This window comes from Crocodylus siamensis, chromosome 5, assembly GCF_052110815.1.
Source record: "Crocodylus siamensis isolate JL-2025a chromosome 5, ASM5211081v1, whole genome shotgun sequence".
NCBI lineage: Eukaryota > Metazoa > Chordata > Crocodylia > Crocodylidae > Crocodylus > Crocodylus siamensis.
Window position 1 is genome coordinate 40740349 of NC_143399.1, and position 26078 is coordinate 40766426.

Here is a 26078-nt window from a genome sequence, read left to right on the forward strand (position 1 = left end):
TCTGAGATAAAGCAACTTAAAATGTTAACTGCTCATCTCCCCTCACCTAACCCTCCACGTTTCTTCTCTCTTTCTTTCTTGTCATCCAAATTCCCCCTTTGAAATTTGGTGCATCTCAGGTTGGGAAACACTAAACCACTTGGAAAGATGTATGCTGCCATGCGAGGCAACCAGCCATTTTGAGTTCCATAGCACTGGCGTCATCAAGCAGATGTAACACGGGACAAATGAGGATGTCAACCTCAAGATCAGATCCCCTTACCACCCCCACCCCCCCACACACACACTTACTTGGCCTTTGCCAGGATTCTCCTTTGGAATAAGCAAGGAAACCACAGGTCCATATTTCTGACACTCCTCTCTAATATCTTCCAGTATATCTAGGAAAAGAAAAACATTTCATAGTTTCATTTGTCCTTCGCTCAAACTACCCTACATAATACACTAAAATAAGGTAACATAAATGTTCTAGACATTGGTGCCCCAAGCTGAGACAATTGTCAGTGTATGTTTGGCTCTTCCGACTCTGTATGCCCCCGAGACCCTGTGTCATGATAACTCAACACATCTGGAATCCAGACATAGATGGCTCAGGGCTAACCCAGCTAAGACCCACAGAATAGCAGCAGCAAGAGTAAAGACGACAAAAACTTTGCAAATATTGATGACTTCATAGCACTCAGCAACTTTCCCATGTAGGATGTGGCGAAGGACTTTGGAGAAAGCTTCACAGTGCTTGTATGCATCCTTATTAAGGATGGCTTGCTTAACTAGCTTCCAGTTTGATTAAAGATTCTTCCTCTGGCTCCAGACCACTTCTTCCTTATCTGAGAACAAGAGCTTTTCTTCAGGTTTTGAGGAAAGGGTGGTATTGGGTTAACTTAAAGCAAGGCTCAGCCTTAATGACACAGGGGCTGCTAATCCTCTTCATTGAACAGCAACACCCTAGGAGGGGAAAGCAGCCCCATGGGGCAACAAGTCCATTTCTCTATTTCCTGCCCCTCATGACTGCTCCACCTCTCTGCTGACCCAAGATCTGTATATCTAGTTCAGGAAGGCAGGAGACACTGGCTCAATGAAGACTAAGCATCTCCAGCACACTCGGGACTGAAAACCAAAGAGCATCAAGGACTATGGCCTAGGAGAAGGGGTTAACAAACTGAAAGGCAGGGCAGCTGCACCTTTTCCAAGGGAAATTTGCTTCATAGGATAGTCTGTACTGGGAGGGAAGGCTGAGGGAACCCAGGGTCTCTGGAAAGCTACAGGCTACAGAAGGCCCAAGGGAACGTGGAGCCCAGTTCCACATTCACTCGGGTACATGGTAGCACATTGCAAGACGCTGCAAATCCTAGTGTATCCTAAAAACACTTGCACAAATAGAGCAGCAACCCAGGACTGGTGAGTGTAAATCCCAAAATTCTCCACTTTTTCTGGGGTCCCACTGAATCCTACTGGACAATGAAGTTAAGTCCTATTAGGAAAGAGGCTGCCACCAGCTCTGGTCTTTAGGGACTGGTGGAACTTGTATTTCATTCTTGCAGTTGGTGGGTATGTGACTTTTCTGCCTCTGGCTCCCTGCTACGGGAAGGAATGTGAAGGTCCTGCTGCTGGCTGCCTTAACAGTGCAGTAGCTCCAAACATATCACAGCACGTCCCTACAGAGAAGGGATCTGAAGACTGCCGGAGAAGGACAGAAGAATAGATGCTCTGTGATCCCTTCCTTTAAAGGAAATTCTTGAGTATCCTCCGGTAGGAAAAGAAGCTGCTTAAATAGTAGCTTCATGTCCCAGACTCTAAGGCACAGAATAACACTATTTAGCCCCTAATATGCGACAAGGAAGCTCTTCCTTTGAGCTGAAAGCTGATATTTGGTGGGGGTGTTGCCCTCCAACTCCCCTCTCCCTCACCTCTACCCTCAAGAGGAAGATCTTTAGTCTTTCAAGCAAACTCTCTCAATGGGCCCCTTCAAGGGGTCCAAGCACACACTGGTGTTGTGTTACTTGTCTGGCCACTAAATTGGGGACTGTGCCAGGCACACAACCATATGTAACAGATGCAGTGAATTAGCAATTCAGAGCAGGTAGACCACTCAGCTGAACAGGGTTTGGAGTGTATGGCTGGTATTTTGTCTTGTATGAGCACAGAGCTATAGCTTTGGGCAACTAGAATCAGGTTTAATGAGTACACTATTTGGTTACATCACTGAGGGTCTGGATAAGCAATCAAATGGAAGCAAGTTAGCAGGGAGGGGGAGGGAAATAGAGGGAGCAGGGAATGATCGCAGAACAACCTGATGGATTAAAAGTGGTCTATGTGCCCACAATTGCCTCATGGTAAACAAAAGCTAAACTGCAGCAGGTTAGCCTGGTTTCATTTAGCATTCTGTGTTGGGGTCCTGGTTGTGGTTCACTCACTTTAATTTGACTGTGTATCCATATGCTTACCGGAGCAGTGAAACCAAACCAGCTGCTACTAGACCACCTGCGTGTGAGCCCAGGCAGCCCCACAGGCCCAGAAAAGCTCCCTACCTTTTACCACACATTTGGACTTTAGAGCTAGCCTCTGCTATGCAGGAGTGAGAGTTTTGGGGGGTTTCCACTGCTTTAAGCCTATGGAATTTTGCTACAATTTAAAGCAGATGGTTTTAATTATCTGATGCTGCCTCAGCTAATTTATCTGTTACAGCTTTTCAGAGTACTCCTACCAGCTTCCATATGACCCCCTCCTGTGTATGCCCAGCAAAAGCCTCATGCAACTGACACACTGTTTTTAAGCACAGCAGCTTCATAGAGACAGCTCAAAGTAGCTCTTCTTGCTTTCAAGATGCTTCATGAACTAGCTGCAGTTACTGTATTGCTGTCTAATGAATCTGTTCTCAGCTGATGCAAAAGCATTCTTTGCAATCCATGCAACCAAAACAATCTTTACTTACCTGCTCAGGGCATTTTAGACCCCTGATGCTTTTTACTTAAATTACCAAAAAAGTGCTCCTTTGACTACTCCATTCTCTACAGCATCTGAGGATGTGGGTGTGCATGGTGAAATGGCTACACATTTGCAGCTGTATTGCATATACCAACCTTCATATTCTTCTTCAGTCTGAAGAGAGGCATCACTCAAAACATTTAGCAATCTCAGCACAGGGGTTGGAAGCATCACCAGGTCTTCAATATGGGGAGCTGTTTGACAACAGTTAGATTGACAGAAAGGTATTAAATAAAAAGATGAGCATGAAAGCAGTGAGATGGGGAGAAGGTTTGTTTGATAATAATCCACATAATACCAGTACTTTTTGTATATCCCCCCAGCCCCTCAACTATAATCCTAAATTCAAAACTTTTAGCAATGCTATGCCCAACTGACCTCTGTTTGCATATTAATGAATTATGCAAATTCCCCACCCTCACTTCCTAGAAAAGCTTTCTGTGCACTCTGTGCCAGTGCCAAGGCCAGAAGGTTTGTTTACCCAGAAGCAGCAGGTAAAAGTGCTTTGAAAGGCACAGAAACAGTATGAAACGAGACTAGAATGACTGCTACTCAGTTTGGTTTGTGAAGTGTGTATGTAGTCTCGTGCGACTCAAAGCAGTCAGGACATACCAGGATATGGAGTCTGTGTGATGATAAACAGAATTATTAACCATGCCATTGTCTTTCCCCAAGCCTACTGTTCCTGCAGGACTCCCATTCTTGCATCCTAAGTTCAAACAGAAGAGGGGTGGGCACCTCTACCTCAGATTTTGGATGCATGCTTCTTCATTCCAAAAACTGTTGCCTCAACTCCTTTTAAAATATATTTGGTCAGTTGTAAGGCAATGGTATGTGTTGTTGCCACACTGCTTTTTATTTTTTTTTTTGCAAGATGTCTAGGTATAAGTTGCAGAAATGTGGTTAAGGCAGAAGGGCCCAGAAGTCTGTCTCTGAGTGACCACAGCATGAGCCTTTGCAGATGTAACAACTGGTTTGGTCAGCAAAGCAATGGAAGTCATTCATGTTTAATTAGACACAATCAAACAGAGCAGAAAGCTTGAAAGGAAGAACAATAAATAGTGATTGATGTAGCCAAATGTACTGAATGTTATTTTGCTGCAATAGATGTGTTTTGTTAGAATGCTGAGATGAGTTGTACAAAACAAAGCAGCCTGGTCTGACCATAAACTAAGGTGAAGAAATAGCAAGTCAGTGTTAAACTTTAAACAGAATTCCACAATGGGAAGGGAAAAGAGATAAGGAATCCTCCCTTTTGCTTTTCCAAGGATGTAAATCCCAACTAATTAACACCTTCCAGGTTTACAAGAAATCTAATTCAATCCAGTTCCAAAAGTTTCAGTGAAACAAACAAATACATCCAATCAGAGATCATTCATCAGAATATTAGAACCAGCCATCTATAAATTTTGGGCACAGGCTGGAAGGAAATTTGGACATCTATATTTGAACTTCTAAATTTGGATTTCTCTGGAGCTCAGAGAACCAATTCAAATCCCCAGGGGAAAAGAGAAGCCTGGCTAGCAGACCTGTTTATTTCCTGAATCCCAGTTACATAAGCATTGTCTTTATTGATCCAAATAAGCCTTTGTTATCACATATCCTAAAAATGTTTTGAGTTGCAACTGGAATGGATATGGAAGGCAAAAAAAAATCCATCAATTACCTTAAGCAATATATTGCCTTAGAGTTCAGCCCTGTCTTGGGAGGTGAATCGGTGAAGTGAGAAACCAGTGTTATAGTTACCTACAAGCAGAGGTACTAAGTAAACTGCTCTTCAAAGTAGCTGCAGGATTTTCACTCGTGGCAATTAAGCATCTGAGGAACTTCTCAACATAAAGCTACCATTCCTGCAGAATGACCAGTGTAGGTGGGTCAGCCAGTGTACAACAACTAGAAGTGAAAGCATGAAGGGGCAAGGGAGGAGGGGGCAGATTGAGGCCCCCATGGTGAGGCATGAGGGTGTGGGGCTGGGACCAGGGCAGACTTCAGAATGGAGCTGCAAGCAGCTCATCCAGGGGGTAGAGTAGGGGACAGCTCCCGTCACTATATGCACCCCAGGAGGGAATGAGGGGCATGTGCCCCCAGATCTGTACCCAGGGGGCCTGGCCCGGGCTGAACTTGTGGCAGGTGGTGGCAGCACTGGAGGGAGGCTACAGGGAGGGACTGCAGCCACCCTAAAGTTTGCCATAGCCACCCTCCCAGTGCCACTGCCTACCCCAAGCATAGTCCTAGCCCAGCCCTCCCACCAAGAAAAGCCCAGTGCTGCCCCAGCCCATAGTGACAGCCCACCCTTGCCCTGTGTGCAGATCCAGGGGCACATGCTCCCCCATGCTCTCCCAGGGTTCATGCAGTGATGGGAGCTGCCCCCCTACATGCTCCCTAGATAAGTCCCTCACAGCTCCATCCTGTGCCCTGCCCCAGCTGTACAATGCCTGCCCCACCAAGCCCCTTCCCACATAACAGACTTACCAGCTGGACCTGGCTGCTCTCCACGCTGCCAGGCTGAGCTCTTGGCCACTGGCATGCTGCTCTGTGGCTGCGTGCATGCACAGGGCATTTATTGGTGACATTATTGGCCACATCAAAAAAAGCTGATTGCCGATACTGTCAATTTGCCTTCTATTGGTGCCGATCCAATATGGGACTGATGTATCAGTGCACCTCTACTGGCAGCCTGGCCCATGTTATCTCCAAAGGGAAGACATACTTATGTCCTTATCTGAAAGTTACAGAAGCTGAGAAAGCAGCACCGCATTCCTCTAAGATTTCCACTGTTTTTGTTGAAAAAGTTGAGGTGGCTCCCTTATGGATTTTCTATTGGAGCACACACACAAACCAAATGGTTGCAGGCCATCCTTGTTGGTGAATTTATGAAGATGTGAAAGATAAAAATTAAACCCAGCCGAGCTGTGATCACATTAAGACTAGTTCCAGATAACTGCCTTCTCTTCATACAAGTAGCATGAAGTTCTTTAGCTTAAAGGTTGGGCTGGAAGAATTAGTGCTTAATAGCAAAGGGTCTTTCCAAAGGAAGCTAAACAATTCAGAGATGAATATTTCAAATTACCCACACTGTGGTGGGATGGTAATGATGTAAAAATCCCAGTAAAACCCCGCTAAGTTTGAAAAAGAACTGTCAACCCACTGGAAGTGTTTTTTTGAACCAGAGCCATGAATATTCAGCATGCATTGTGGCTCCCAAGCAAACTGACAGAGATTGATATTGCTGGTTTAGGAGTGGCAAAGGACAGCCACAAACATCAATTCACCATGCTAGATAGAATTCCTTTCCCACATGACTTAACAGCTGAGAGGATATCAAATGTTAAATGGTCCAAGACTTCCTTTTTGCAGCACCTCTGCATACCACGCAAATTGGCAGATCATCTTATGCAACCAGATGACTGCTATATGGAACAGAAATAGTAGCTAAGGAACACAAGAGTTGGAACTATAATCTAAAATACTTCTTTGCCAGTCCTAGAGCAGAGGGTTCTTTAACCCAAAAGACAAAGATAGAACAAGAGCCTACAGCTGAAGTTAGCAAATATTCCAAAATGGTAATAAGATTAGCATTTTTAAAACATCAGGGGTGACTGATTACTGGAACAACTTCCTGACATCTCTAGTTAATTCTCCATCCCTTCCACGTTTTAAATCCAGATCAAAAACACCCTCTCAAAAGACACATTTTAGCTCAACCCAAAGTTAAAGGGCTCAACTGTGGAATCAGAATCAGTGGATGGATGGATGTCAGACAAAATTCTAAAGGTCCACACTGACTTCTAAATCTGGCGCCCCTGTTGCTGTAGTAATCCAGCACTCACAAGCTGTTCCTTCTCATCCTGCAGGAGTCTCAAGAAGCAAGATCTGCATTGCACAAACGAGGAAGCAGCACTAAGGAGTCAAATGATTTGTCCAAAGTCATGTAAAAAAAACCTGTAGCACACTGGAAACTGACCCTAGATCTTCCAGGTCCCAGTGTTGTGCTTTAACAGCCCAATGTATCAACATTTCAAATCTCCTCTCCTCCAGAAACCTCTCAAACTGCCAAAATCTGCCCCTCCGTTCCTTCTGGCTCAAGAGGGTTTCCTGGTACACCCTGAATGTGAAGGGGGGAAATACACCCTGCCCTCTGGGAGCAACCAGCCAGAAGAGCCAGCTAGGCTGGATGGTCTCCTCCACCTTCCTTAAGTAGGAAAGCAGGTCAAAATTGAGTCTGGGGGTACAAACCTCACAGTCTGTACAAGCTGAGTGACGGATCAAAAAGGGTGCCAGGCAGAATGACAGGGGCTCACTCAGGGCCAGATGGTGAAAGACTGGGGAGACAGAGCTTCGAATGCAACTGAAATCCCTAATGGAAGAGAAGAAAAAAGCCAATGTGCCCTGGCAGGGCTGAAACAGCAGCTCCTCCTGACCGAGATCCAGGTAAAGAAGAAAGTTCCCACCCAGGGCTGCCACAAAGGTGTCCTGGAGCTGCCCTATGCTCTTCTGTAGTTTGCTCAGTCCCTCAACCTGTACCAAGCTCAGGGAAGGCTGCCTGAAGTTCACAGCCAGTCACTCCCCCAGCCAGAGATGAGAGGCCCTGTACCACCACGCTGGCACCAGAATGAATGGAAAAGGAAGGAGGATGCATCAAGGCCACAGCTGCACTGTCCAATGTAGAGGCAGAGCACAGAAAGGGCTGTGGCAGGAGGCGGTAAAGCCAGGCATAACTCCTGAGACGCACTGACAAAGGTTCTAGAGGGTGCCGCGGCAGGGACAGGATTCTGAGGGAAGGGACCCGAGAGAAGCAGGAGAGGTCCTGATGCATCAGGATCCAAGCATGGGATCCAGTGAAGATGAAAGTGCCAGATCAGAGAGAGGGCAGTGCTGGCAGATCCCAATACCTGTGTGCAGGGGGACTTGCCATATAATCACCAGTACAGGCAGCATTTGAATCCCAGCTACTTGGTCCCCAGGGCTGGTGCCATTCCCTGGAGCATGGTGCTATTTCAGTGCAATGGCCAGGACCTGCGTGCAAGCCAGCTTTACCTGAGGGGAAGGCATGCTAACAGGTGCCATCATCTGTCACCACTCATGTTCTTGACTTCAAAGCCACCACACTTGTACCATATGAGGAATGAAGAAACCCATGTGCTAATACCATCTCCTCGAGTTTAGGGCTGTCTGAGGACCTTTACATAGTATCCCATAACGGGCACAGTTTTAGACCATATTTTCAATAGGGAAATTGGGATGTGGATTATATCGTAGGTGTTTACTTAAGGGTTGGATGGCAACCACACCACTCAGCTATTCCTATCAAATCAAGATGGCCTAAAGGAGAGGAAGGGGAGAGATTTTCCCCCATTTGGGGCTGGGGCTAGCACCTCCCTGGCTCCACTCACCCCATTTCTCCAAATGCAGGTCTCCCACACCCGTCTCTAGCCCTCTGCAAAGGACACTTCTCCCAGACAGCTGCACAACTCATTTGCCTAGCACCCTGCAGAGATACTTGAGCTACTTCTGCACATAGCAGAACTATGCCCACAAAGTGCTGTGCTTGAACTAATCAGCTCTACTTCCTGGCAAAGCTGACTAACCCCCAAGTGGCACTGCACAAATGAAGCCATGCTACTTGCATTTTTGGAACTAGTGCAATCAGAACTAGCATGGGGGGAAATCTCTGCACAACTCTCAAGAGGCTGGATCTGGCCTGGAGGTCATCAGCTAGACAGCTCCATTTCAAATAAATACCCCATTCTTTTCTGCTTCCTTTCTTCCAGACTGTCAAAACCACTGGTTTTGCCCATCTTATGCAGATGATATGGGGCTGCTGGCACTTCCACAGGGAGTCCAATACTAGTGCCCTCAGGGAGACAGAAGGCCTACAACCACATTTAGTAACAGTGAAAGCACAAGGCAAGCTCAGACCCTACTTTGCAGTCACGCCACAGAAGGGAGAGGGTAAGTACTGCTGGGCACAAGAGACTGATGTACGGAGATAAAGAAAACCATAGGGGCCAAACAGTTCCGGCTCTGTATGTGCAGTCACACTAAAGAGGCAGGGACAGGGGATAGGTCACCTGACTTACCAAAAGGAATGCTGAAGAATGGGCTACACAAGGCCTTTTCAGCGGTGGCTCTTTTTCCTTGGTCATAATGAAGCATGCTGTAAGAAAAAAGACACTCTTTATATTCTGATTCACATCACTTCAGCAAAGGCTGCATGTAGAAGATACATTTCAGAGCAAGGCTGAAGACTTTGGCATGAATAAGTATCACAGCATAATCTGTCCTCCAATCTAACTTGAGTAAGCACTTCAAAATTTCCTTTGTTTGCATCAATACCCCTCCATGATTCTCAAAGATCTGTTATTCATTGAGGGGCACCTGTATCTTTCCAGAATTAGGACTCAATGCAACTGTGCTACAGGGACCCCAAAACCATTTTTTTCCCCCTTCCCCAAAGAGTGCCCCCCAGGGACTCGCAATACTGAATGCCTGGAAAGTAGTATACTATGCCTCTCCATCCTCCTCACCTACAATCTTAATGCTCATGCTGTTGCTGCTGCTTAGAGCTTTCCCCTTCCAGCAGCCCGAAAGTGACAAAATCACCACAATAGCTTGCCAGGTTCAAGCCAATTTCTCTGCCTGAAAAAAATCTAAGCTAGAGAGGCAGAAATGAGAGGCTTCTACAGACCTGGAGATCCAGAACTGAAAATTGTCGACAGCACACCTTGCCAATATGAGTGGGAAGGCATTCTCCACAGTTTTATAATGTTCCTTTATCCCAGTAAAGTGCATTTGTGCAACTGTTTTTCTGAGTTTTCCAAACACCACAGCTCCACTGGAAGTACTTGCACAGGCAAGGTGCTGGGGTTTTTAAATGCTGTCCTTTCCACCTGCTTTAATCAATCTGAGATCAGAATAGTTAAAATGCTGGAAAGCCATCTGTGCCAAAGCTCTAAGCACTGCTGTGACTTATGAAGCTGCACTGGCCTAAGAGTGAAGATTAAAAAAAAATGCTAGCCTAGGAAGGTTACAACTTCTTAGTACCTGAAAGCAAGGCAAAAATCATAACAAAGCTGAGATTAATCATGCTGAACATGTGCTATATTGACTGCTTGCAGTAAATGTGCTATTGTAACATACCTTTTGATAAGGTCTCTGAGGTGATAGGCTGGGATGGCTGAATTTACCACACCTTCACTGGCAAAAATGTGATCAATGATGGCAGAACTGCTTGTCTGGAGAGAGAAAGAAGCCAGACTTAGAAGGAAAGAAAATCTTAATGTAAAACATTTGCCATAATGCTAGAAGTGTTGCAATGATACTTTCTAAACTTGATACACAAGTGTTCTGGCTATTTGGAGTTATGCTCTATGTAGGCAGTTTGAATTAACCCACACTGAAGGAAGAGATCAAGATGAACTAAAGAAAACTTATGAACAAAATTATATTTTGCACCTCTACAAAAGCTTTGTGTAACAGGGTGCAAAACATAATTTTGTTCATAAGTTTTCTTCAGATCACCTTGATCTCTTCCTTCAGTGTGGGTTAATTCAAACTGCCTACATAGAGCATAACTCCAAATAGCCAGAACACTTGTGTATCAAGTATATCAATACACACACACGAGAGAGAGAGAGAGAGAGAGAGAGAGAGAGCGCTTCTTGGCAAAGCTGACTAACACAAGAGTGGCACTGCACAAATGAAGCCATGCTGCTTGCATTTCTGCAACTAGTGCAATCAGAACTAGCATGGGGGGAATCTGCAAAACTCTCAACAGGCTGGATCTGGCCTGAAGGCCATCAGCTAGACAGCTCCATTTCAAATAAATATCCCATTCTTTTTTGCTCCCTCTCTTCCAGACTATCAAAACCAGTGGTTTTGCCCATCTTATGGAGAGGATTTTGGGCTAATCTAGATATATCTATGGCAGGCAGGCACTGAAAGAGGTTTTTTTATTCCTGAGAATCTTTCTGAATGGAGATTACTTCAGGGAGGAGAGCTGAAAATTAAACTGCTTTATTTCACATCAGAAAACCCAGTCAGGCTTTAAGTCCCATGATTGGGACATCTCTCCCCCTCAGAGAGAGCACAGTTAACAAAAAGCCTCACATTAGCACAGGAGTCGCTTTAAAAGCCAGAGAGCACGTTCTTGCTTTGTCATTGTGCTCCTGAGCTATTAGCAAAGACCTAGCCTGTTTTGCTTGTTGTTCTGGTGTTATGCCAAAACCAGTTGTAATTCTTCTTACATGGGGAGTCCAGAGGTAGTTTTGGGAGCCTCAATATTTCACCTTTTCTGCAGGATGAACGTCATGAACTACACTCAGGCCACAAAGAAACTCTTGTCCTGTAGGTGCGATTTCAGGTTCTCAACCAATAATACCCCAGAAGACATATGGGACTGAAAGTGGTTGTTCTAATGGTATTTCCTGGATACTGAGAATAATCTTACATCAACAAGACAAAATAAAGGAGCATGAGAATAAGAGCATCCACCCCGATATCTGGGAATCCAAGATGCAGCTATTCCTTACCTTCCATTCCTGAGATTGGACTGTATGTTTCAGTTTCATTCCTGAGAACATTTCCAGTAAAACAATTCCCAGACTCCAGAGATCCACAGCAGAAGTGCACTCTATTTCACTCTGGAGCCCAGCCTGGGCCAGGCAGTTCTGCAATTCTGCCTCTGGAGCCCGATACCCGTCTGTTTGAATATATTTCACATCCTAGGGAAGGTCAAACCAATGTTATTAGAACCATCATTCAAATCAGCTTTTCAACTATATTCCCTGCCCCCCATGCCCACTTAGAGAGCCCCTTTTGGGACCTAGGCACAAAGCATTTAGGTCAGTGTAACTTATAACAGTTTTGTACGCCGAAGTAAGTTACACTAGGATCTGGAACGGGGAAGTGAGCAGCTACCTGGGCTAACTGCTTCCTCTAAACACTGTACAGTACCTCAGCACTAGGTGGGAGAGGCACAGGTAATGGCTTAGTCATCTACAGCAAAGGGCTACTGCAAACACGACACCTTTGCTAGGTGTAGTTTTACCCCAATATTTCCCAGGGTAATTCTATACTGAAAGCCAAGAGTTATAGCAGTACAAAGCTGTTTGCCTGGTATCTAATATATATATATTGGAAACATGAATATGGAAACTGATTACATTAGTATAAAGTTGTCACATGTCCAAGAACTCAAAGAGGCAGTTTACTAAGCCCCACTGTTAATCTATAGGTGGTGCTCAGAAAACTCTGGGCTTGTTTAGAAAGTTCAATATGCTTTGTAACCAATGTGCCAGTATGGCAAGACACTTTCGGAAAAAAAAAGGTTACCTCCCAAATAAGACAGTGACAAATTTCTTGACATCACTGATGTGTACTAGGGAAGAAAAGGCAAGGAATAGCCTTGGTACAGATAACAGGAAGGTGCTTCCTGAATCAGACCAACCATCCAACCCATCATTGCCTGTCCTCGGACTGAGAGTTCTGGAAGCTTGAGCCCAGGACCAAGCCCCCCCACAACATGCTCCTGAGCTAGTTATGTCATGTTTAAAAGGACAAGCAGGATCAATGAGGGTTTCAAGTCTCTGTTCAGGTACAGGGACTCCCTGCAAGCAATTTTAAATCACAAAACAGGCATCTGTAACCTGCAGACTGGGGAGTTAAAGGCACATCCACTCGTGGTTTTCCTCCCCCCCGCCGCAGTCAGGAGAGCTACAGCAATCAATTTCTGCTCGGTTGCTGTAGCTCAGCTTTCTGTTACTGCAGAGAAGTTAAAGTGCTTTTAATGCTGCCTACTCAAAGAAAACAAAAGCAGCTGCAAGGGGAAGCTTCCCTTACCTACATTGTTCTAACATGCCCCCCTGCTTTTTTTGTACGTGATGTTCAGGATGCCTGATTCATATGGAGGGGGTTCCAGGACATGGGTATGGAAATCAAATTTCCTTGAGGAAAGAGTTTGTGCCTAGTCATCCTTATCAGTAACTCAGTAGAAGAAAATACATCTCATCCTGAGCCAACTGCATATCACTGTGATAGTATGGCGGCACAAGGACCCCACAAGCTAAAGGTTCTCTCAGTACCTCCTGATGTTAACCCGCACAAGGTGTACAAGATGGTCTCTCTGTCCACCTCTGAAGCAAAAAGATTACAGCAGCTGAACACAATCACTCTCTACCACAGTTAAGAAACTACTATGCAGGGTATTTAGGCACTAGAAATGTAGTTTCCCAGGCTGGAATTTAACCACCTTGACTGCTGTGAAGAGTTGAGATCTTTAGTGAGCATAAGTGACCAAGACTTGTTTTATATTTCCCTCCAAGAATACAACCCCTCCAATGGTAAGTGACAGCACCTCTCCATCCCATGTGAGAGAAAAAAAGACTCCAAAGAAGCAAGGAAATTAAAATCTTCAGAGTCAGCCCTGTCAAGCTGCCCAAGGAGTCACAGATGGCATGTGTGTATATCACTCATCACATAGACGGGAGAGGGCAAGATGGATGCCCTCTATGTGCTCATGGCAAGGCACAAAGGTCATTCAGCCCAGCAAGGATGTTCACTAAACCAAAGACAGGAAATCCAGCCTAGCTGAAGCAAACTGAAAAGATGAAAAGTGTACAAGTCATTTGAAAAGCAAAGAGGCAGACAGAACTTCAGAAATTCTGCATCACATTTGCAAGAGTGGTGGCTGGTCTAACAGACGGCATCAGATTAGCAGCAGCAAAGGCATCCAGCTAAGAAGCCTGAAGGAGCTGCAGAATAAAGCAGCCAAGCTGCTTACTTAAAAGTATGCTCATTAGAATGAGTTGCTCAGCCAGAAAACCCAAATAAAAAATGGTGATCTTGGGAATTGCAAACCAGTGCATACTGCCTTCAGCACCAGTTTTCCTAACTGAAATAACTAAATGACAGAACCTCTACATGAATACAGCACTACAGGGACCACCTTCATGGGGTGGCGGGGGGGAATTACATCTTATTTACCAGAAGTCTGTGTTTAACAGCCACCCCAACAGTGGAAAGAGAAACAGAAAGACTGTTGGATTAAAAACAAAACAAAACAAACCCCCAAAAGCAGATTCGATAACCAGATGCTAGTAGTGACACTAAGCAACTATGGGACAAGAGGTAAATAGTGCAATAAGTTAATGATGGGAGGCCTTAATGGACTAGTGATGCTGATCATCTTTATTAACAAGGAAGGATGGGCCCAACTATGAGAAAGGTGACGAATTTTACAGACAATTTTGTTACTTGTCCTGACTTGCCTAAATGGAGACTGAGACACAGAAGAGCCTAACACCATTGGGTGAAGGGAAGCAGCCTGACAGCAGATGAAAATCTGGGTTGACAAGTCAGGCACACGAGGAAAAATAAGTTTGCTTAGTTTAAGTGCTGCAGGCTTTTCTGTCAATGCTAACTGCATAGGAAGGGAACACAACCATCCTTGTGGACTGCTCAGTGCAAAAACCCACCCCCAAAACCAAACAAAAAAATCTCTACTGCTGTTTACTGAGGAATAAAAAGAAAGCCAATCCAGTGATGAAATGCATCAATAGTATTGCCCCATCTCAGAAGGGATATAGGAGAAAGAAGTGGAAATACAGGTGAGAAGTAGGGTGGGGGAAGAGGGAATGAGGAAGTGGTGTAGAGAGACTGAGAAACCAAGGACGGTTAATGGGAAGATCAGGAACTTGGGAGCCAGAATAACCCAAAATAGGGAAGGGTAGATATGGGTCTGTATGTTCTTACTTTCTCTTTCGCATAGTGCACAGACAAGCGGCATCGTTGTAAACCGTAAAGCAACTATTTTTAAAAAGGGTATTTCATCAAAAGCACAGCATATAATTAACCGGTGGAATTCACTGGTAACACCTCAATACGCATCAAAGGATGAGGAAAACAGACATTTCTGTTTTAGGGCATAAACTGGAATTGGGTAAGAATTTTCCTCTTAAGGGACAGATGTGATGCCTTCCTAAGCATCTGGTAATGGCCAGGAAAACTGATTATATGGCTACTGGTCCTATCAGGTAGGGCATTTCATACCACCACATTGGTTTAATATCGACTCACAAAACAGGGCAATACAGAAAGTCCCCAGGCTCATGTCCTACAGCTACCTCGATGCTCCTTTTCCACCCTCCTCCCATCCCAAATCAAACTGCTTATGGAGATCAGCTTAGGACCATGGAGTACAACATAGAGTAATTCAAAACAGGTAGGAGAAACTGCTTGCGCAGCTGTGAGCCACACCTGGTTCCCCTCCTTGAAGCTAAGCCCAAAGTCAATGAGTTTAAAGCACTCCTCCTCCGCACTCCACAGAATGTTGCGTGGCTTGAGATCTGCATGCACATAGCCTTTATGGTGAAGGAAAGCCAGGGCTTCGAGGACATCTCGGGCGCAGTGCTGGATCATCCACATGGAGCAGCCCTGATTGCTGGAGTGAAGGAGCAGCTCTGAAACGCTGATATCCAGCAGCTCCAGCAGGAGGCAGCGTGAAGGCCCATTGGCAGAGAAGTGGTTGGTGAACACACCATACAGCGTCACTGGAATCAGAAGCAATCCAAGAGCTTGGTGAGGTTGATGCAACTTGTGGCCCCGCTGCACTCCTCCTCCTCTAAGATGCTAGGGGAGTATATCCAAGACCCTGGCGTCAAGCATATTTTAACAGAAGCTTATTGCTTAGCCACTGATTTATAAATTAGGACTTCTTGCTGAAGCAACAGCTTCATCAGTTACTGTCCATGCTTCCCATGGGTCACAACCCACCTGAAATTGTGCTGCTGCCTCTGGGCTGCTGGGAACAGCATGTCTGCTTGGTTAAGGCCCTGGGCTATGGATAGCTGGCCTGAATTTCCAATGCACCACTAACTCCTGCTGCGACCTTGGGCAAATCACTCCATTTATCCTGTGGCACGTCCCACCCTCGTTTAGACTGGTTTTCGCAGACTACAAGATGCCTCTTTCAGCACATTTCCATGCAAGGCCCTGCTCTCCATTCGAGTCTCTTAAGTACAGGAAATATTTCAGTCTGCGACATCAGTATGTGAGATGCAACCCGTGAGAAAGGTAGTTCTTCCAAACATGGCCTGGAAGGAACAAACTGTCCTTAGTACCAGCTACCATAACTGGCCTCCAGCCTCCTCACTACACAGAAAGCTCTGGAGACCTGTAGGAGCAGGGCCCAGGGTGGAACACCCTACCCGGATGCCTCTGGTAGCGGTGGCAGGGAAGAAAAAGTCTTCCAGCTGGGGAACCAGCACAGCCAGGGAAGCAGCATCATGGGCAAGCAACAAAGCAAAACAGGTTCAGAGCATGGTGAAGACCATATAGTCCACCAGAACACCTACCCAGGACATGCTCTGTACTTTACTCACTGCATTGCCCAAGGGAGTGGACACCGTAGTGACTACATGGCTGAGATATGATTACGTATGGGTAAAGTGGGGGTCACAAGAACTGCTTCAGCATGTGATGTTCCTCAGCACTCCACCCTCTAAGGCCCCTATCATTCCCAGCCTGGCTGCAGGCCCCTGTCTGCAGGAGACTGTAGGGTGAGATGTGTTCCCAGGTCCCCAGAGACCAGCACTAGCATGTGCTATTAACAAAGACAAAGTTTCCTCCATTTCTCAGGGCACCTCTCCTCAGGCCCTAGCAGGTCAACTGTTAGATTCTCCATGAGCTGCAGGGCAGATGCAGCTCCCATAGCCAAGCCCACACAGTAGCAAGGCCCCACACAGCTCCAGCCAGGTCCAAATCCAGCTCAGCTAAGCTAGTGGAAGTTTACCCTCACATTCCTCAACTTGGTCCTTAGAAGACCAACTGCCCCACTCTGGTAAGAGAAGGGATACAAGGTTACCCTGGAAATGAATTTATACTACTATCACCACCTCCAAGGGTTCTCCCTGCTTTCTTTCTGCCCAGCATAGAGCCTCTTCAGGTAAGCAAGGACCTCTCTGTATTTACTTTCAAAGGGTGTGGGATGAATGCACAGCAGCACAGATATCCCTAGTGCAACTCTGGATGTACAGCCCAGCCCTGCTAGTCTGGTCCCAGTTATCAGAGGTTGCAGTGCAGGGGAGAGGTTGTCATCCTGCTCCTGACCTGGTTTAGTGGTGCTGCCATGCGGAAATCACTAGAGCAGGATAGAGAGCTGGGCACTCTGCCAGGGTGACAGTGATTGATCCGTGGCTCCCAAACAGAGGTAGGGAGCCCTGGCCAACTACCAATGTTGAAGCAGGTATCTGAGCTACTGTTCCTAGCCCATTAACAATGCCACAGAGGTGTGGAGCAAAGAGGGGACTCCCATGGAGGAATGGGGCTCCGCTGTCCCAGCCTGGTGATCCATGTCTTGACTGGTACTGCTGAAGGAATATATGGGGGTGGGAGTCCCTGTCCCAGCCCTGGCCCAATGGGCTTCTGATGTTGGATGGAGGAGGGGGCATTTCTGTCCCAGTCTGGGGGAGCAGGTGCTCCATGTCCAGATCAGTAGTGTTGCAAGGGAGGATGGGGTGGTCTCTGTCACAGCCTGGGAGAAGCAAAGGACCCTGCTCACCAGTGCTGTGGTGGGAGAGTAGGATGACTCCTGCAGTCATCCGTGGTGCAGGGCATCTCTGACAGTGCAGGTCTGTACTGGGGACCCTGTCCCAGCGTCTGATGTTGCCATGGGGACAGGCGACACAAGCTGCCAGTTATCAACACTGCAACGGGTGTAAGGAGTGTCAGCTCCTACCTGGGTCAAGCCCCTATCTGTGGTGGGCAGGGGGCCCTGTCTGCAAGGGGCACTGTGCTCCCACCCCTGCTCTGACGTGCACAGAGGGGGAAGCATGTCCTGCCTGATGCGAGGGGACGTGGGTCCTGCCAGCTGATGTTGCTGGATGCAGCAGGAGCATGGGGCCGCTCTACTGGCCACAGCCCTCCACAGCTTAGGCACAGGGGCAGCAAGGCTGGAGGGGCTGCGGAAGGCCCTCAGCCTGTTTACCGGCAAAGTAGCGGAAGGGTGAGAGGGCGCCTCATCTCAACCCAGGGGCTGCAGTGACATTGGGGGTAGGCGTGAGCAGGACCCCCGACTGAGAGAGGGCTGGGGGCTGTGGTAGGGGCCCTCGCTACCTGCCTGCGAGCCACGGCCCGGGTCAGTCAGGGGGTGGGTCGCAGGCGCAGGCACTGCGGGGAGCGGAGTCCCGGGCGAGGCGGCGCGCGCAGGCGGCAGGGCCCGCCCGGAGTGGCGGGGCGGCGCGCGGCCCTTACCGATGTTGCGGTGCCCGCGGAGCTGCTCGAGGGCGGCGCGCTCCTTGCGGAAGCCGTACTCGGCGTAGTCGGCGCCGGGCGGGCGAGGGGCGGCGGGGCGGCGCGCGGGGCCGGGCCGGGCCGGGCCCGGGGCCGGCGGCGGCACGAACTCCTTGACTGCGCCGGGCGGGGCGCGGGGGTCGCCGCAGCAGCGCACGCGGTAGACGGAGGCGGACGAGCCGCTGCCCAGCGGGGCCTGCACCTGCCACAGGCGGCCCAGCGCCTCCAGCAGCGGCGGCGGCGCCCCCCACGCGCAGCCCGACATGGCCTCACATCCCGCCCGCCCGGCCCCGGCGCGCACGGCCGGCCATGGCGGCGGAAGCGAGGCGGGGCAGACCGTGTCCCCGCCCTGCCTCCCCGCCAGCCCCGCCCGGGAGCCCTCCCCGCTCGAGCCCGCGGGGGAGCACAGCCCCTCGCTCTCCCCGGCCCGCGCCGCGCCCCGCTGCGGCAAGCTCCGCCGAGCAGCGCGGCCTCCGCCTGAAGCGGAGCGCAGGGCTCCGGGGAGGGACTTCCCCCTTCGTGCACCGCTTCTCCCCCCGGGCCTGGGAGCCCCGGCGCGGTGTCTGCGCTCCACGGCCACCCCGCACCCACAGCCCCCCTCTGCTGCGCCGTCGCCGCACCCCGTTATAAACCCGCTGTGTCTCAAGCAGGGGGCTGCGGCACCCTGGGGTGCCCCGAGATCCTTGTAAGGGTGGTGCGGGGTGCCACGCACTATTAGGGCTGCATGCAGACGTGATTCATAAAACACACGCAGAGATCCCCAGAAATCTGTGGTGTTAAAAGTATTCGTCCCTGCTGCAGTCTCTGGGTTCGTTGCCACAGAAGAATTCCTCCAGTATTTTTCAGTAGACAAAAAACGAGTCAAAACTAGAAGCTGGTGTTTTTGGAGGGGTGCCTCGAGAGCCATTGCTCCCTACGATCCCCGCCAGCCTGGGGAATGCACAGTTCTTCAGGGCAGGGTGGCAGCTTACAGACCGCAGCATACAGCCCCTACTCTGCAGAACAATGTTACGTATGCGTAACTAGCGCCATTTCTTTAGAGAAGCCCACATTGCAACACACATAAAGAATCTTTATTGTGCAATCAGCATGGTTCATTCTGAACTCTGTATCCATCCTAACTAACATAAATAGAGGCTTTTGGCACACGTTAGCATCACTTTGTTTTTCAAAATGTTGGTGCCCTGAAACGCTCTCCTTCACTAAAGGGGGAGATTACACACGCTCCTGTTTTCTGATTAACATACATTATACATAGTTTTATATAGGCAGTGTACGTGTATATATATATATATATATATTTATATATATATAATTTCTATTTGTGTGGTAGCATTGGACATATACAAAATATACACACACATATACATGGCCATTTTGTATCCAGGATCCTATGGCACAGATCAGCATTCACTGGACTCAAAACAACTTTTGGAGGCATGACTCATTCTCAGGTGGTCCCTTTACAAGGGAACTCAAGGCACAGGAATATTCTCACATCCCCCTCATATGTTAATACAGAGTCCAAACTATACTGTTGACAGCTGTGGCCTCCATACGTTGGTAGGACTACGAGGTGGGTTTGAATGGTGCAAAATTGTTCACTTCACTGGTGTCATTGCCTCCATCCTATCAGCTCAGCAGTGGACACAGAGATTTCAATGGGTCTGGACAGGAAGGCTTTACTGCAAGGAGCATCTCTAAGTGAGGTGGTGAGGGGAAACGTCCCCTAGTAGCAGCCATGCCAGTTTGGCCACAGTGCTCTCTGCAGCCAGGTGCAATCAGTGTGGCCCTTCCAAAGGACAATGGAGTTGCACCAATTCTCACCAGCTAAGAATCTGAGATTGGGGTTTTGCCTCTTGGTATTTTTTGCAGGTGACTTTCCAACCCAGGGGAGTGGAGACCCAGGGACAAAACAGAGGGAATCACAGTGCATAAGGCCTGGAATAAAATTAAACCAATGTCTTCCAGAACCTCTGTTCTGAGGCCATGGGATGTCCCAGGAGGTGAAGTCATATACATTAGTATTCAACCACCCCATCAGGGCTGGCCCAGGGCTGAAACAACTGCACACATTCACCCCACTAGCTCATGAGTGGAGTAAGAGGTGAACTAATAAATGAGGCCTGAATCCACAGCATTTCAGGAGCCCCTTCCATCAGTACAATGAGGCTGAAAGCCAGACAGTGCTGCACTGTCCTTGCAGTGAACCTGCTCCTCAGCCTCCTCCTCCTCCATGCCTGTTCACAGAAAGCAGGATGCAGAGCCCTGCTTAGCTGGCTCTGAAATGAGACAAGCAGAATTGTTGCATAGATACTATCTCTTACAATCATGTCTACTACTTGAAACTCCAAAGGCAATGTCCTTACTGCAGAATAAGCTTAGGTGAATGCTCTCCCCCCGAATGTAGAGTGGTCCCAGAGCTGGCCTGGTCTGGGAGCCTGGGGTACAGCTCCCACTCCACTTTCTCTGCACCTAGTATCCCCCTACCCCTCACCGCCTCCCCTTTGGTTTTGCAGTGAGGACATCATGCTGAATCACTGGTGCCCTTCAAGGACTTCCCACATTTCTCTCTCTCACCAAACTCCCAAGGAAAAATCACAGAATGACTCAGCTTTCCTGCGTGGCAAAGGACCATGGGATGTGTCCCAATCAGTCCCAGAGAGATAGCTAAGTAAGTGTGGCAGCAGGTCCTAGCAAGATAGCCAGGTGATTGTGGCAACAGGCAAGACACAGGAATGGGGTAGGGTGGCTGGTCACTTCTGGAACATAGCCAACTAGGTACTTGTCCCTGGGTGCGGATGACCCAAGTTAACTCTGCAGCGATGACTTATCCTAAACATGGGGCCCAAGTCTAGCTTTAGCCTGACGAAAGGCAGGCTTCAGGACAGGAAGCTGCATGGCAGGGAAGGGTGACAAAAGGTGTGAAGGGACAGTCTAGAGTTTCACTAAGGCATGGATTGAGATTATCCTACTGCACACAGCCACCCTGCAGAGAAAATTACATTAGGAAACCAACAGCAGTGACAGAGCTACAATAGTGGAGACTGAGGCCATAATCAACAGATGTAGCACACCTGGAATGCTTCACAATGTCCAGGACTGTACAGGCACCGAAGAATTTAGCCCCAGCACACCCCAGCCAGCTGATGTACCATGACATTATAAAACAGGGAGCAGGGCCAAGGTCATAGACGGAATCAGTGGCATAGATGGAAACAGAGCACAAGATGTTCAAGTGCTAGTACCAGTAGTTTCTAATGACAAGACCTCTGTCCCCTCCACTACATTATTTAACCCCCTCTTCTAGCTCCTCTGAGGTGCAGATATGCAGGAGACCCAGCCACCAGCTCTCCTCTCTACCATGAAAATTCAATCATCCAAAAACCTATCTGTACATGTGTACCCCTCTCTGGGAGCATTCAGACTCCCTGGCCAGGTGCTACTAGGGCAGCTTTTGTCTTGTGCTAAGGATTAACGGAGTGCCGCCCCCCCCCCCCCGCCACATCTCTGTAGGGAACATCATTGATGCTGGCACTGATCCTTGATCATTGATGCTGGCACAAAAGATGTCTAACTAGGAATCACACTGGCTAGGACACAATGGCAGCCCCTCGCTGCGCAATGCAGCAGCTTGCAGGCAGCTTCATCTCTGGCCTGGAGCTGAAGTCCACAGAAATTGCTTATCACATTGTGCAAAAGACAGTGCCACACTGGGACCTGTGGTGTCTAAGAGCTAAGCTTCCATATTGAAGATGAAGGTGCCTGCAGGTTGCACTGCACAAGGCAGGAAGTGGCACAATGGCTGCCCCTCGCCTCCTGTCTTTCCTTCTGCTCCATGTAGGAGCCACTAGCGCCAAGGAAGACAAGTAGTGGCTCCAGGCCTGCATAGTGCCCTGGTCCTTCCATGCTGCTCAGGTTCCCTTCCACAGAGTGGGCAGTATGCTCCTGCCAGTTCTGCTGAGCTGCCCCCCTGAGGATAGTCCACATCTTCCCTCAGACCCCAGGGCAGCTACTCAAAGGACAGGAGATCTGGGTGGGGTCCCTCATTTTCCAGGCCAGAGGTCTGTGCCTCAGGCTGGCCCTTGCCCTCATGGGGCTGGTACTCATGCAGGTGGTTGGCAGGAGTGAGGCTAAGTCTGAGGGAAGGTTTCTCTGGGCAGGGAGGAGAGGCTGCTATTTTGTCAGCAGCCTTCAACTTGCCCTCCAGGTTATCCTTGTAGATGAGGTCAGGCACAGGGAAGGCGCCATTGTGGTTGGGCTCATCTCCGTTTTGCACTACTCTGCCAGGGTCGCTCTGCTCAGCATTGCCCTCTGGCTGAGGCACATCCCATGCCACCTTCCACTCCTCCACATGGGCTGCTTGGTCGAGATACTCTTGGCTTTGCTCAGGTGCTGTTTTCACGGTGCCATCCAGGCTGCTCACAACGGGCTGGGTGGAGATGAGCATGTCCTGGGGGGTCTTGAGAGCCCGGGGAGTGCGCTTCTTGGTCACAGGGGGAGGTGGGTCAAGGCGGGGAAAGGCTTCCAGCAGCACAAGCCTGTAAGCACAATGAACCATCAGTGAGCATCTCTCCCACTTCAACCTGCCCCAAAGCCCCTCCAAAAGGAAGCACCAGTCAGCAGCAAAATGCAGGCATATCATACACTGTCATGCGGCACCCGACAGGTACTTGGAACAGGGCCGAAGCAGAATACGATGCCTGAGTGATGCTGCAAAGGGTGCATGAAAAGCAGTTTCTCAGTGGAATTTGGCACCCCATCCTGAAAGGGCTTTGGGATATTTAATGAGGGCAGGATTTTGGCTTGATGCCTTATTAAAAAGTCCAAACATCCCCCACAGCACAATGCCCCTGCTCACACTGCAAAGGGGCACTGCCTCGATTTGAATGGGCAGAAGTGCTGTTGTCCCAGCCACAACATTCACTGTGGCATCTCTCAGCTGAAGGCTGAGCCAGCACACCTTCGTGAAACAGACAGAGTCTGTGGCCCCACTGCAGTATCAAGACACCTCATCAGCCAAGTGCTATGACAGGGAAAGGATTGTCCAATGGTTAGGGTACCAGCTTAGGGCAGGCAGTTCCATTTACTACCTTGCCACTGACTCTCTGCACAATTTTGGACAGGTCAGTCAGCCTCTGCCTGTCTCAGCTCCCCTCAAGCTGGGAGGGAGAATAACACTGCCCTGTTTCACAGCTCTGCCACAGACTGCACAGAGTGGTGGTGCTGAGTACCAAGGTAGAAACAACTCTTGCAGCAGTCTAAAGATGAGGCCAAGGGAGAGGACTTGTACCTGTCCTCAGAGAGTTCCAGCCATGTGCTGTGCTTGGAGCAACTAACTTGCAGTTCCCTTTCTTAAGGGACATTTCTTCCCTGATTCAATGCATCCTGCCATGTGTTGAGGCACTGTCCCTGAGCATGGCCCTCCAGGGAATCTCTGCTGAGCTGGGCACTAACCGTGCCTGAGCAGCTTGCAGCAGAAGCACTCCCTGGCAGTCTTTCTGTAGCCTTAACTACTCTAGCAAGTGGAGCAGTTGGGCAGATGGGGCCAGAAGTTGAAGCAGGAGAGGGCAGACACGTGGGACATAGGGGTGAAATGCAGGGTGAGGAGGAGTGGAACATTGGGCTAGTTTACATGGGAACTTTTAGGAAAGCTCAGCTGAATTAACGTTTAAAGTGGATTAGCTAAACTGCATTAAACAGTGTGTGGATACGGGGTACGTTTACAGTGTGGCAGCAGCATGCCTTAGCCAGGATACGACTGATCACACCTACCCCCTTCAAATGCTCTAAACCCAGAAATACATACTGTGCTTATTAGCAACTGCAGGGATTGTATTCCTGTGTTTGAAATGTTTGCAGGAACGGATGGGCTGGGTGGGCTTAGAAACAATCCAGCCAGGCCGTGTCATGGTGGTAGGCATACCCTACAATTCCAAATGGAAGTGGTCTTAAATCAGTGATTTTTCAACTGGGGTGCTGCAGTGCACTGGGGTGCCATGAGATCCTTTTATGGGTTCTGTGCAATATTAGCACTGTTAGGTGTACAAACACCGACACATGATTCACAAAATAAACCCAGAGATTTCAAATAGGAATCCAGGATGTCAAAAACATTCAGACCTGTTGTGAACTCTCTCAGTTGTTTGCAAGAGAAGAACTGTCTTATTATTTTTAGAGTCTCAAAAACAAGTGAAAGCTTAGAGCTGGCATTTTCCAAGGGGTGTCTTATGTCAAAAAGGGTTCAGACTTCCTGATGTAAATCAGGTGCAGGAGACCCTTGCTCAACCAAACTGCAAGGAGCCCTCCCTTGTTCATCTATATGGAACATTCGTGTATATGAAACATCTGGAATAAAGAATAGCACCTAAAGGTCAAAGGGAAAAAAAAGAAATAAGACCACAGCACCACAGTCCAGCAACATTATAACTACATTTTTATACAACCTAGCACAGGGAAGGATTCAGATCTACCTGCATATACTCAGACACTGCACAATCTGTGGCCATTTGCTTTCTTGTATTCCTCATCAACAGACTGGGAATTCCTCTAATTGGAGTGATCATATAAATGCGGAACAGACAAACAAGGGTCTACTGGCATTTACTTCACTTCCAGGCCAAATTTATTAGTAATTCAGAATAAAAGAATCTACAAAAGGGATTTTATGTAGTTTCATTATTTCACTTTAAAGTCATACCTGGAGTTAATCCAGATTAATTTTTTCCTGAGTGTTCCTGTGTGCAGACAAGGCTGGGGGAGCAGGAGGGGGCTTGGGCAGGTAGGAAATTGTGTAGTGCATTACAGGCCAACTGAAGTGACGGCTGTTCCCTGGCAGGGTGGCTGTATAGCATGGCCCTGTAGTAACATCATTCACCATGGCCTTTGAGGGTCAGCAGACACAAGGACTGCAGCACCCGCAGAGGAAACTTACCCTTCCTCATGAGCCTCGTCCTCCAGCTGGGCGTGTGTCCCACCTGCTAGCACAGCCCCCACACTGGCATTGATCTTCGTCATGCCCACATCTCCAAAGCTGGTAGGCTCCTTTCTACGGAGGAAGTCATTCACCTTCGCCCCCACAGCCTTGCTCAGGTTCCTGAGGTGCTGGCTCCCTCCCACTCGCAGTCCGGCCCCGCTGGCCTCGGCAGCTGCAGGTTGGGCTGGCTGAGGCATGGGAGACGCTTTGGAGACGGACCTGCTGTGCTGCAGCTTTGGTGTGGGGGCGGTATTGGAATTCTCAAACATGCTTTGGTCAACTGGAAGAGAAGAGCAGAGGCAGTGGTATGAGTGGGGCCACTGGGTTGAGCAGGGCCACTGGTTTAAGTGGAAGCATTAGACTGTGTCATCCAGCACAGGCCAACGCACCCAAGAGGGAGCACTAGCTGGGCAGGAGTACCGGGAGGAGCTAGAGCCCTGGCTGGGTGAGAATACAGGCCTGAACAATAGTCCTGTGTTTCCTTTTTGATATCTGCTGAATAGGATCAAGGCTACTTCCTGCCCTGAGAAAAGGGCTCCCAGGGCCAGAGGAGAAGAGTGCTCCAGAACCTGATGAATGACACTCTCTCTAGCAGTAGTTTCACCTCTGTAAGCCCCATGCTGGGTCTGCACCTGCATCTCAGGTCTGCCTGAGCAAAGCAGGCCAGCTTGCATCGGGCAGCTGAAAGATAGATACCCTGGGGACAGGGCAGCACCGATACAGCTCCCTCCAACCACTGCCAGGCTTCTCTTTTGAACAGGGCACTTGGGGCAAGGCCAGGGCTGAGAAGGCTCCCCAGAGCCCAGGGTTAAGGACAAAGACCCTCCTG

The 26078-nt window shown here is 48.7% G+C and overlaps 2 protein-coding genes across 3 annotated transcripts in view; both read right to left on the reverse strand.

Annotated features, from left to right (window-relative positions):
- UHMK1 (U2AF homology motif kinase 1) overlaps positions 1-18594 on the reverse strand; it is a 28339-nt gene extending 9745 nt beyond the window's left edge. Inside the window, exons 1-7 of the mRNA XM_090048252.1 lie at positions 18235-18594; positions 15241-15533; positions 11517-11708; positions 10126-10220; positions 9066-9142; positions 3081-3179; positions 292-380 (exon numbers count right to left, since the gene is read on the reverse strand). Of these exons, the coding sequence (XP_089904378.1) occupies positions 292-380; positions 3081-3179; positions 9066-9142; positions 10126-10220; positions 11517-11708; positions 15241-15533; positions 18235-18538 (1149 nt within the window). The 5' untranslated portion in view covers positions 18539-18594. The remainder of the gene's footprint in view (positions 1-291; positions 381-3080; positions 3180-9065; positions 9143-10125; positions 10221-11516; positions 11709-15240; positions 15534-18234) is intronic.
- A 734-nt stretch (positions 18595-19328) lies between these two features.
- LOC149863951 (carboxyl-terminal PDZ ligand of neuronal nitric oxide synthase protein-like) overlaps positions 19329-26078 on the reverse strand; it is a 143102-nt gene continuing 136352 nt past the window's right edge. For both annotated transcript variants that reach the window (XM_090047424.1, XM_090047423.1), the window contains exons 11-12: positions 25208-25529; positions 19329-22814 (exon numbers count right to left, since the gene is read on the reverse strand). In XM_090047424.1, the coding sequence (XP_089903550.1) occupies positions 22286-22814; positions 25208-25529 (851 nt within the window). In that variant the 3' untranslated portion in view covers positions 19329-22285. The remainder of the gene's footprint in view (positions 22815-25207; positions 25530-26078) is intronic.